Source organism: Pogona vitticeps, chromosome 3 (assembly GCF_051106095.1).
Source record: "Pogona vitticeps strain Pit_001003342236 chromosome 3, PviZW2.1, whole genome shotgun sequence".
NCBI classification, from domain to species: domain Eukaryota; kingdom Metazoa; phylum Chordata; class Lepidosauria; order Squamata; family Agamidae; genus Pogona; species Pogona vitticeps.
Window position 1 is genome coordinate 168368285 of NC_135785.1, and position 12378 is coordinate 168380662.

The 12378-nt window shown below is 38.9% G+C and overlaps 1 protein-coding gene across 2 annotated transcripts in view; it reads right to left on the minus strand.

The window, feature by feature from the left end:
• Positions 1-286: 286 nt before the first annotated feature.
• CCDC138 (coiled-coil domain containing 138) overlaps positions 287-12378 on the minus strand; it is a 32159-nt gene continuing 20067 nt past the window's right edge. Inside the window, exons 13-15 of one of the 2 annotated variants that reach the window (XM_020784010.3) lie at positions 12134-12310; positions 2238-2376; positions 287-785 (exon numbers count right to left, since the gene is read on the minus strand). In XM_020784010.3, coding sequence (XP_020639669.3) covers positions 611-785; positions 2238-2376; positions 12134-12310 — 491 coding nt within the window. In that variant the 3' untranslated portion in view covers positions 287-610. Of the gene's footprint in view, positions 786-2237; positions 2377-6376; positions 7141-12133; positions 12311-12378 lie in introns of those variants that run through there. The other variant, XM_072994556.2, reaches the window with a different exon arrangement.

Below are 12378 nucleotides of genomic sequence, written 5' to 3' on the forward strand. Positions count from 1 at the left end.
GAAGATTCTGTTTTCTCCTTGTGCTCTTGGGATGACAATACTTCCCAAAATAGCTTGGAGGCTTTTATCCCAGCTGCTGGTCATTTTCCTCAGCAAATTTACCAAAAAAGAAAAAAAGAAAAAGAGAGAAAGAGAGAGAGAAATAAAGGGGGGGGGGAGAGGTTAACCAAAGGTTCTCAGTGGTCACAGAGCGAGTCATCCTCTTATTTATTGTTGAAGGATTTTTCAATGATGGGGCCTCACTGACCACAGTGCATCAAGATCCAGGAACAAAGTGACCAAAGAATGTAATCACTATTGCTTTATTGGATGAATAAGTGATCAGGTGGATTCATCTTTAGTCACAGTTTGGGGGTGGGCATGGCCACGCCATCTGGCTCAAGATGCTTCTTATCCAGTTACTACATTAATTACACAAATGTGGGGGAGGGAGGAGTAATTTCCTTTAAAAAAGTCAATCTCTCTTTGACAAGATTCCACTGATCCAAGAAATCTATTGGTACAAAAAAGGATATCAATTGTAGCAATCTATTCCTCCCTCCCCCCTGGCTATCCTATTTATTTATCAAGAATGAATACGCAGAAGAAACACACGTTAACACAACACATATTATTCTGGGCTTGCGTTTAGATTATTTGTAAAAAGGCTGTTTTTTGTCAAACCCAAATTGAAGAGGATTGAGTTGAGATTAATACATAAAAATGCATGATCTGGATGTGTTGTCCTCTGTAGTTCTTGAATCATCAAGTGAAGGGTAAAGAGTTCAAATAGCTTCTTGTTACTCCTGTAAAACATTTTCCAAGAATGTTATACACTGACAAAACACCTGTTTGACTGCTCTGTAGACATTGTTTCCTGTCTTGAACCCTCCAGCATTGTTCAGACTACAGCTCACAGAATGGATGGGGCTTCTAAATGGTGACAACCAAAAATATCTGGGGACCAAGGCTGGAAACCGCTGTCCTACAGGATGATAAGGTGTCAACAGCACACTTTCTGAAGAGCATAACAAACTGCTGGGGGGGTGGTGGAATTGCCACTTTGGGTTATCTACTGTTTAGTTATTTAGTTATTTTTAATGTCATGCAGTTTTGGAAGATTAAATTAACGGCTAGTGAATAACTGCAGGGAGTACTGTTATACAATACAAGCTTTAAATTATGAAACAATGGCATAACTTTAGCATTTATTATTATAGAAAGTGATGGGAGGAAAAAAAGACAGTCCTAAAAAATAGAACAAAAATTCATTATTGCTGTGTTTCCTCTTTAGATCATCACTGAAGGTAAACACAAGTTTTATACTTGGCAACATGCCTGGAAAAAGTAAATTTAAAAATATTTATTTTAACTACTTCTCACTCTTTAAATTTGAAAGTCTGAGGATTTCTCATTTACAGCTGCTATTTTCAAGCAGAGATCGCAACTAATTTGTTCCAATTCTAAAAAAATGTAACAAACTACTTAGGGGCATAAACCAAATTATTATTCCTCTGGGTTAATATGAGAAAATAAAAACTATTCTAAAAATCCTGAGACCTTGTTGACTCCATAAGAACTTTTTCTTTCTCTCTCAGAAACTAGCAAAAAAAGTGTTTTTGCATAACTTTATAAACTTAACTTTAATTATGCTGAGAAACACATAGTCTTAAGCATTTCAAGAATGCAACTTTAAGGAAATGGATGGGAGACAAATCCCAACACTTCTGGATAATGAACTAATATTTGTGGAATGCTCATTATCTCTCAGCTAAAATGCAAGCTGACCTAGAGACACTGAAACTTCACGGCCTTCTTTAGTCAAAAACATCTGTTTGAGCATCAGCAGAAAGGAAGTCTATGCTTTTCCCCTCCCATCGCCCCACTCCCCACTCCCCACTGCATGAGACTACAGATGGCTCCTCTATTGTAGGAGGGTATTTGGGGAAGGGATATAGGACTCTTGTAGAAAGGGGACTGGAAAGCCTTAATCTGAACAGATATTGACAGAATCTTATTCAAAGGAAGCAAGAATATAGTGTCTGACCAGTTGGCAGCAAGGTCAACTTGGGTCTTTGCCTCTTTCATGCCGGGCCTACCCTGTCTGCAACCTACACATCTGTTCTGTATCGGCTTTACCCCCAAATTCTCCTACACAACCTACAGTCTGATTTACCCTCAGAAAGAAAGCAAATGAGGGATCAGGGTTGGATAAAAAAGTAAAGCTGCAATATGCCTTCAAAGAAGAGAACACTTACTTAATTTTTGAGAGTTTTTGTAGTAAAATGCTGAGCTTTTCCAGTATCTGAATATCTAGTTTAGGGTTCCGAAGCAGTACTGAGCAAGTACGGAAAAAGGCCTCATTACTGCAGGCTTCCAGAAACCGATGCAAAAACTCTGTAAAGTGTCAACAGACATCAGAAAGTTTTTACAATGTTTTAAAGTATGCTAATAAGACAGCAAATGTAAAGTAAGGTGTACACAAATGACTTCCACCACTGCTATGCTGTGCACTCTTAGTTTATGACTGTACGTGATCAAGCCAGTGTCCAAAGCAAAATATAAAGACCAAGCTAGCACACTGCAAGTACAAATATGAACTATTTTACACTTGAGGGAAGAATATGAATCCCTCACATATTCTTGGCAAGACGCACAAAGGTAATTAAAAAAATAAACAGTGATATAAATAAAGGAACTGCGTCTATAGCACATTGAGCTAAGCATACAATCTATCCATAAATAAACTAGCTGTGTTTGTTTTCCATTTTGCTGTGAAAAATACCATGAAGCGTTATCTGGAGCAGAATCTAACACTCACACAAGATTGTATCAGCCTGAGAACTTTCTATTCCGTAGGTGATACTCTTCAACTGTTTTTGCCTGGTGTGTGACTGAAATTTAACTTCCGCCTTTTCTGCCATTGTGATTACCATGTTTCTTGGTGCTTCTACTCCCTTGTGCTTCAGTAAAAAGCAATGGAGAATTCTCTGAGTGACTGGTAGATCTCTGATTCAAGTGAATCCTGAGAACATAACACCTGAAAAAGATTTTTTTTCACATTTCGTGTTTTCTCTCTTGTAATTTTACTTTAGATACAGACCCTGCAGCTTTAGCATCTAGCCATGATAAAGGGGGGGGGGGCTCCCTACTGTCTAGTTCTCTGATGCCTACCCTGATGAGGAATCCTATAGACTGTAAACTTTTTTTGCCCTTTTATGACATGTTGGCAGTAAAATGAAGGTATTACTTAATGCTGTTTTTGGATTCTTCACATGGATCACATAACTGTTTCTTTTTAGTTTCCAGATGCACAGGATCTTTCACTGAACTAAGGGAAATACACACTTAGTATTTCCTCTTAATGATGCATTGATTCTCTCATATGTATCCAACAATGATTCTGCTTGATGTCTTGTGATTATTAAAACGATTCCTCTTTTTGATTGTTTCCATGGTGTAGCATGGTCCAATCCCTGTCTTGTCCCTTTACGTCTTCTCCTCGTAAATCCGGAAACATACATCCTCCTCATGTCAAGTGCAAGTACTAGATTATGAATGCTCTTGCCAACTCTCCTGAGTATGCTAGCGTATGTCCCAGTTCTGTTCAACATATTCAACAGCTTTTATCCAAAGGCTTTATTTCTCTTCTGCAGAATAGACCAATGGCTCTCTAATTCTTGACATCATGTCCCTTTTTGGTTCACACTTCTCTTTTACCATGACTTCATCACTTAAATCAGAGGCTATCATATTTTTGATATACAACAGGAAAGCAAGACTCAAAGGAAAAGACAATGGTGCTAGGAAAAGTGAAAATCTATAGGAAAATGGATGGTTCCACTCAATAAAAGAGACTCAGCTTTTAATCTGAAAGACCTGAGGAGGATTGCTAATCACATAACTTTGTGGAGGTTGTTAATTCTTAAATCAGGTCACATAACAACCCTCTTAGGGGGGAAAATTATAATTAAAACTAAACACAAACGCTTAGTAACACTATTTTCAATTAAAACTCAGCACAGAAAATTTTCTTGTCATAAAGAGCTAATAAAATGCAATTTCCTTTAAGAAATAGAGAAACAAAACAAATATAATATGAAGGATGCGGCAGTGATGGAATCATGAGTGGACCATCCGGCCCCATGCAGCTGGCCCCTTGTTAATTCCACCTGTGGGGGGGGGGATATTCGTATATAAATTCCCCCATCTCTAATAACAAGATCAAGATCAGGAGGTCTATTTTCTTTAGACGGATGGCCTGTTTCAGAACTTGCCACTGGAGCAGGCTGACATAATCTGAATAAGCCCAGCTCCATGTGCTCAGATGCTTGGCATGGAGAAGTCATGGTGGGACGAGGAAGAGACTGGTAAGCAACCTGAAGGGGCAAGGGGGAGTGCTGGGTTGAGCAGAAGCTTCATCAAACCCTAGGTTACTATCAAATTTAAATGTACTGTGCTTCAGAATCAAATTGTTTTTTAAAATGGCCTATACATTTCTGCATGTGAGAGGTACACTTTTCAGTTGTATGTCTTGTTGAACAATGGACAATGCGGCTGTCTTTTCAACACAATGCTGAGTTACTGGGTGGTCTTTTTCCATACTGAATGCAATGCCTGTCCCCAATCACCCAAAGCAAAAACAAAGCAATGAATTGTTGTGGGTTTTCTTTTGTCTACAGAATTCTGAAGTGCATCAGTTTGAGTGGAAAATAGATTTCATTCTGCAGTTTCATAACCATATTCTAAATAAAGTCAGGGATACCATAGGATACATTTGCATACTATGATTTAAAGCACAATATTCAGCACCGTTGCATTTTCAAAACCATTAATGTTAGTATCATATGTTATTTTTAATAACATTTCCTACAAAATAAATGGCTTTCTTAGTCTTATTTATCTTTATTTATTTAAAACGTTTATCAGAATTATAATGCCTGCCTATTGCTATTCGCATTGCTCCTACATATCCTTTGTTACGTTCCTTGCAGATAATATTCAAATTCCTTAGAATACAAAATAAAATTATTTTATAATACGGAGATATGCATGTCTGCCTTTTCACAGCAACCAGTTGAGGAATACTTGAATGCCATCCCTTATGGTTAAAAAAATTTGTAAACAGTAGCTTGAAATCAGACAGCAAAAAAAATACAGTGGGGTCTCGACTTACGAACTTAATCCGTATTGGAAGGCAGTTCTCAGGTCGAAAAGTTCTTAAGTCAAATCTGCATTTCCCATAGGAATGCATTGAAAACCATTTAATCCGTATCTGCTCTTTTCGTCCATAGAAACTAATGGGAAGCTGCTATTCCGCCTTCTGCCACTAGAGGGGAATATTTTTTCTTTTTTCCTTTTAACCTAAGATGACTTAGCTTTAAAAAAAAGGGAAAAAAAGAGTTCGTAACTCGAATTTAAGTTCGTAAGTCGAGTCCATATATTCCTGAGAGCCGTTCGTAAGTCAAAACGTTCGTATGTCGAGCCGTTCGTAAGTCGAGACCCCACTGTAAGAGTTTTAATTGTGTGTGTGTGTACATATGTTATAATGTAGTTCAGATTACTTAGAATATTTTTTTCTAAGGGGCTCATTAAACCTGGAGGCTGAATTCCAATTTGAAAAGAAACCTGGTGGCTATTATCCAATAGTAGGCAGAGATGTGGAACAGATGGTGCAACCAGAACAGTATGAGAAGCGTAATTCAACTGTACTTCTTACCAATGGGGACATTTCTCAAAGATCCATGTGTCCAGAAGGCAGATCAATATTATGTATGTTTGCTCACAACTAAGCCCCAGTGCAATATCCTTTTGATCTAGAGGTCAGAACAATCACAGCAGGTTCCTCGGCTTCAAAACAGAGCTTGGCTACAAATCTCTGCTGCTTTCACTAGAGCTCTACTCCAGTGCTTTAAATGCTCTTATCTCTGATCAGAAATAACATTAAAGGAAGCTTCAGGTTGGAGTGAGGAATCCCTGAAAGCTGTGGTCCCAAATTAGCATGTATGCTCTAAATATTATCCTTCTATGCAGATATCACTATACAAGTTTTAGAAACAAAATAGCTTAATTTAAGTATTTAAAGTCATATTTATAAGGAAATATTACCTAATTATTTATAATGCAGTCATAGACAGCCTCAAATATGCAAGAAAAATAGTATGCATATATATGTATGTATGACTTCAAACAACTCATTTTGGCACCAGGTTAAAACATGCTTATGTAGAGCCTTTGGGGGTTGAGGATATTAGTCTGTGCAGGTTTTAATGCGATGTTTTTAATTTTCTTAATTTTAAATTGTTTTAAATAAATTATGGTTTTATATGGCTTTGTAACCCATCCTAAGATCTTGCAATATAAGGAGACCATAAATGTTTTAAATAGATTAAATAAATAAATAAATAAGTGCTTGTTTATTGTTAAGGTGGTTCATATGAAACAAACCATTCCTTAAATCAATCCTAAACTTTAACAATCAAAAACAACACCTGAAAATACACTAGCATGCAGGTGTCTCAATACATATCTCCATTTCCCATTATTATCTGTACTTGTTGAAGTTTCTGACTATTTTTAAAATACAGCTCTACATAAAGAATGCACAAAGGACAGCAGCCAGCTTTGGTTTTTCAAGTACAATTAAGTGTTGGGCAGGGGACGTATGGAGAGGAAGAGGTATAATTAATAAAGAGAAGGGGCAACAGTCCCCACCTCAAATGTGTCTTTGAAGCCCACCAATTTGCTTGTACAGACTCTATTTTTTTGGACTGAATTCATTCATCTGCATCTAGTCACTGAATGCAGGCACAGGTTCAGAGATGCTACTCAAAGGCAACAGACTTTCAAGGCTCCCAGAAGGGTGAAAACCCAAGCCATGTGTTCTGACTGCTCACTTCTGCCTTATGGTGTGTAGACTAGCATTCACTTGGTCAGATGCTCAGCTCTCCCCCTCCCTCTTCTAATCCCTTAAAAGCTGGAAGAGAAAAGGGATCTGGATAATTAGAAAGAACACTACAAAGACAGACAGTACAAGAAAGGAGGGGCTGGGATGAAGTATCCTTTAAAGAGGTATTTTGCTGCTTATCCCATATAAACGATACGTTTTTTCATCTCTTCCAACTTCAAATACCTCTTCTTCACAATGACTCCTCACCTGTCCTTTAAGAGAATCAAGGAAACAATACATTAATGCTTGTCCCACTACTAAAGAGTTATTACTGTTGCAAGAAGTTGCAAAATGGGTCTAAGCAGAACCTATGCCCTCAACCTTTGCCAAGGCAAGAAATTGAAATATTCTAAAAATAATGGGCAAAGAACACACATGTTCCCATTAATACAGAAATGATAAACTTAAAAAATAAATGACAGAAGCTTAATACTCAAGAATAAGTTTAGCAGAATTCTCCATGGTGGACAATGAGGCAACAGAAGGAAACTGACGTCTTCTTGGTCTAGAAGGATTCGTGGCAGTCTTAAACATGTTAGCAAAAACTTGGTGCAAGCCCATATACAACAAAAAGCAGCACCCAAGTTCCTGCCATGCACACCAAGTCAGACATGCGGAACAGCATCTTGAAAGCTTTTGATTGTGTGTGTGTGTGTGTTTTAAAGAGTTTGACACATCTTATTGGCAGCAGTATTTATTCTGAAGTGCATTAAAAGCCTGTGGCAGATCCAGGTCACCTAGTTTCCTGCTAACCTTTGCCAGGAACCCTTTTACTAGGATTTTGAGTAGAAAGGGAAGCCAACAGGTGAGGGAGGTCTTCAAAGACAAAATGATGTGAAGTTGTTAGAACCTTTGCTTTCTGGGTTGCTTCAAAACAAGTCCTTGATCTTAGAAAACATCTGAAACAAGTGGAAAAGGATGTTTCTATACAGAGTATTGCACTTGGATGAATATGGTCTAATGCTTTCAAGCAGAAGTGGCGAACATTTTTCTTCTGTCTCAAGGATCGTAGCTTGTTCTCCTTTCTTCTCTATATCTTCAGGCTGTTTTCCAGGTGCAGAAAAAGCTCTCGCTGGTTTTGTTATGCATGTGTGAGCTTGTTCTCTAACACCAAATACAGAGTTAATTACATACTCCATTTAATTATCATCTCTGTTATGATCTAGATGTAAGAACAAGAGGTTTTGCAGGCTGTCCAGTGTTATAACCATGCACATTATATGAGTAGATAAATTAATGAGCAGAGATTGGCTTCCACTTCCTATGCAATGTGTGCTCAGCAGCAAAACCAGGCAACGTATGACGTGGTTGTTGGGTACCTGCCATACAAAGGCTTACTGAAGTTTCCAGACTAAACTCATCTGGTACATCTTCCTGCTATTTTGAGAGAATAATGAAAGAATAATGGAGCTGGAAAGGGCCTCTAAGGCCATCGAGCTCAACCTCCTTTGTAAGACTGATATAAAAGAAAAGTATTTCCAACAACATATCAAGTGTAGAAAACTGTTCTTTTGACATTAGCATGTAGGGGGCTAAAGAGAAAAAGTAGTAATACTTCCTGGTTAAGATGAAACAGCATAATCACCTTAGGCAGAAAGCGTAGGATGAGTCCTTAGCAGTAATTTATCTCAGTGGAAGATCAAGCAGGCTGGTTTGCATTGGAACGCACAAAGTACTTGGTTTTTCAGTTCAGCTAACAGCAAGTCTTTAATGCAGAATGATTATTCTATTTGGCTGAGGGCACATTTGGAGAGCTTACGAAGTTCTGTGGAACATCAGTTCCAGGATTAGAAAACTTATAGATGTTAGAGCATTCTAGCAAACTGCAATCAAATGCTGCACAAAGACATTGCTTAAACTGAAGGATAAATATTATAGCCCATGCTTTCAGGTAATGGTAGGTATCCTTATAATTAATCTAAGATAGAAGAGATGTGCTGAATTTATAAAGCTGAGACATAAAACACTTCTCTGTGCAAATGTAGATAGCTAGATATTCAGACCCCTTCGTGGATTGCTGCCTTGTCGTGGTGAAGGGGTGTGGGTAACTCAGAGAAGCTATGGGCTATGCTGTGCAGAGACACCCAAGGCGGACAGATCATAGTGGAGAGTTCTGACTAAACACAATCCACCTGGAGTACGAATTCGCAAGCCACTCCAGTATCTTTGCCAAGAATACCCTATGAACAGAAACAAAAGGCTAAAAGATATGATGCTGGAAGATGGACCCCTCAGGTCGGAAGGCGTCCAACATGTCACTGAGGAAGAGCGGAGGACAAGTACAAGTAGCTCCAGAGCTAATGAACTGGTTGGGCGAAAGCTGAAAGGACACTCAGCTGCGGATGTGCATGGAAGTGAAAGGAAAGTCTGATGTTGCAAAGAAAAATACTGCATAGGAACCTGGAATGTAAGATCTATGAACCTTGGGAAGCTGGATGTGGTCAAACAGGAGATGGCAAGAATAAACATTGACATCCTGGGCATCAGTGAACTAAAATGGACAGGAATTGATGAATTCAAATCAGATTATTATCATATCTACGATTGTGGGCAAGAATCCCACAGAAGGAATGGAGTAGCTCTCATAGTCAACAAAAGAGTGGGAAAAGCTGTACTGGGATTCTATCATCTCAAAAATGATAGAATGATTTCAATAGGAATCCAAGGCAGACCTTTCAACATCACAGTAATGCATGTTTATGCACCAACCATTGAGGCTGAAACTGACCAAATCTATGAAGACTTACAACACCTTCTAGAACTGACACCAAAGAAAGATGTTCTTCTCATTATAGGGGATTGGAATGCTAAAGCAGGGAGTCACGAGATAAAAAGAACAACAGGAAAGTTTGTTCTTGGAGTTCAAAATGAAGCAGGGCAAAGGCTAATAGAGTTTTATCAAGAGAACAAGCTGGTCATCACAAACATTCTTTTCCAACAACACAAGAGGCGACTCTACACATGGACATCACCAGATGGACAATACTGAAATCAGATTGATTATACAGTATTCTCTGCAGCCAAAGACGGAGAAGTTCTATACAGTCAGCAAAAACAAGGGAGCTAATTGTGGCTCTGATCATCAGCTTCTCATAGCAAAATTCAAGGTTAAACTTAAGAGAGTAGGAAAAACCACTGGGCTAGTCAGGTATAATCTAAACCAAATCCCTTATGAATACACAGTGGAAGTGAAGAACAGATTTAAGGAAGTCGATTTGGTGGAGAGTGCCTGAAGAACTTTGGATAGAGGCTCGTAACATTGTATAGGAGGCAGCAATGAAAACCATCCCAAAGAAAAGGAAATGAAAGAAAGCAAAGTGGCTGTCCAACGAGGCCTTAGAAATAGCAGAGAGGAGAAGGGAAGCTAAATGCAAGGGAGATAGGGAAAGTTACAGAAAACTGAATGCAGACTTCCAAAGAATAGCAAAGAGAGAGAAGAGGGCCTTCTTAAATGAACAATGCAAAGAAATAGAGGAAAATAATAGAAAGGGAAAAACCAGAGACCTTTTCAAGAAAATTGGAGATATTAAAGTAACCTTTTGTGCAAAGATGGACATGATAAAGGACAAAAATGGGAGGGACCTCACAGAAGCAGAAGACATCAAGAAGAGGTGGCAAGAATACACAGAAGAATTATACCAGAAAGATTTGGATATCCTGGAGAACCCAGATAGTATGGTTGCTGACTTTGAGCCAGACATCCTGGAGAGTAAAGTAAAGTGGTCCTTAGAAAGCATGGCTAACAACAAGGCCAGTGGAGGTGATGGCAATCCAGTTGAATTATTTAAAATCTTAAAAGAGGACGCTGTTAAGGTGCTACATTCAATATGCCAGCAAGTTTGGAAAACTCAACAGTGGCCAGAGGACTGACAGGAAAAGATCAGTCTACATCCCAATCCTGAAGAAGGGCAGTGTCAAAGAATGCTCCAACTACCGTACAATTGCACTCATTTCACACGTTAGCAAGGTTATGCTCAGAATCCTCCAAGGTAGGCTTCAGCAGTATGTGGACGGAAAACTCCCAGAAGTACAAGCTGGATTTCAAAGGGGCAGAGGAACTAGAGACTAAATTGCCAACATGTGCTGGATTATGGAGAAAGCCAGAGAGTTCCAGAAAAACATCTACTTCTGCTTCATTGACTATGCAAAAGCCTTTGACTGTGTGGACCACAACAAACTATGGCAAGTCCTTAAAGAAATGGGAGTGCCTTACTACCTTATCTATCTCCTGAGAAACCTATACAGTGGTGCCTCGCTTGACGAGGATAATCCGTTCCAGCGACGTCGCTATAGAGCGAAATCCTTGTCAAGCGAAATAAAAAAGCCCATTAAAATGCACTGAAAACCAGTTCAATGTGTTCCAATAGGCTAAATACCTCAGCGTCCAGCGAAGATCCTCCATAGGGCAGCCATTTCCCATGCCTGTGCAGCGAAAAATTGCTTCCTGCACACAGCGGGGAGTGATTTTGAGCAGCCGGCGGCCATTCTGAAAACCCGACAATCGGCTGTTTTGCTAGTTGTAATGCAAGGAATTTGTTCCCGAAGCAGGGAACTGATCCTCGTAAAATGGTTTTTGCCCATTAAAACATCGTTTTGAGATCGCAAAAACTTCATCATGAAGCGGATTCGTCGTCAAGCAGGGTAAGCATTAAGTGGGTCCTTCTAAGGAGACTCTTCAGACCAGAGAAAAGTGAAATCAGCATGGAGGATATATTAGGATTCTTCTACAAACTCTCCTCAGACTGAAGAAGCTATCTGGAGATGAGTAGCAAAACATTTCAACCTAACAAGAAGTCTAGTTGCCGTGACTCAACTTGCACTTACCACACATTCGTCACATATTTCTCGAGGAAGAGAGAATATATTTCTATTGTTTTTTCCTTTAGTGTACCACAATCATGAAAATCTCTTAATTATTATCATACAGGGAGTAATTGTGAACTCTGGAATTTTATCAGAGGAACAAACAACTTCATTCTAACCACAAGAGCCAAAATCCTGTTGGGTTTTACCGCATACAGTAAGGCAATTCTGCAAGCGATTTTCATGTTTTGCTGATTGTCTGCTGTGCGATCGGTTGTTCAACTGATTGTGCAACCAGGACATAGCCAGGCAAACAAAATAGCTAGCATTGCCACCTCAACTGCCTTCCTGCATGTAGTAAATTACTTTAACTGGGTTCTGCAAATCATTGAACATACTTACTGGATTCTGTTGTCATCTGAAGTAGACTGTCAATGGCACTAGAGAGTAAGCCTTTACTTGATATTCTTATATGACTCAATATAACAGGCACAGCTTGATAGTCCAAAAACAAGGCTTTCCCTTCATCAGTCTTCAGATCAATGCAGAGTGAATCAAAAGCTTGAGCCAGGTAATCCGCTAGGAGATGTATCAGAATTTAAATATTAAAATTAAATATCATTATTTCTAGTCACTTCGACAATGTA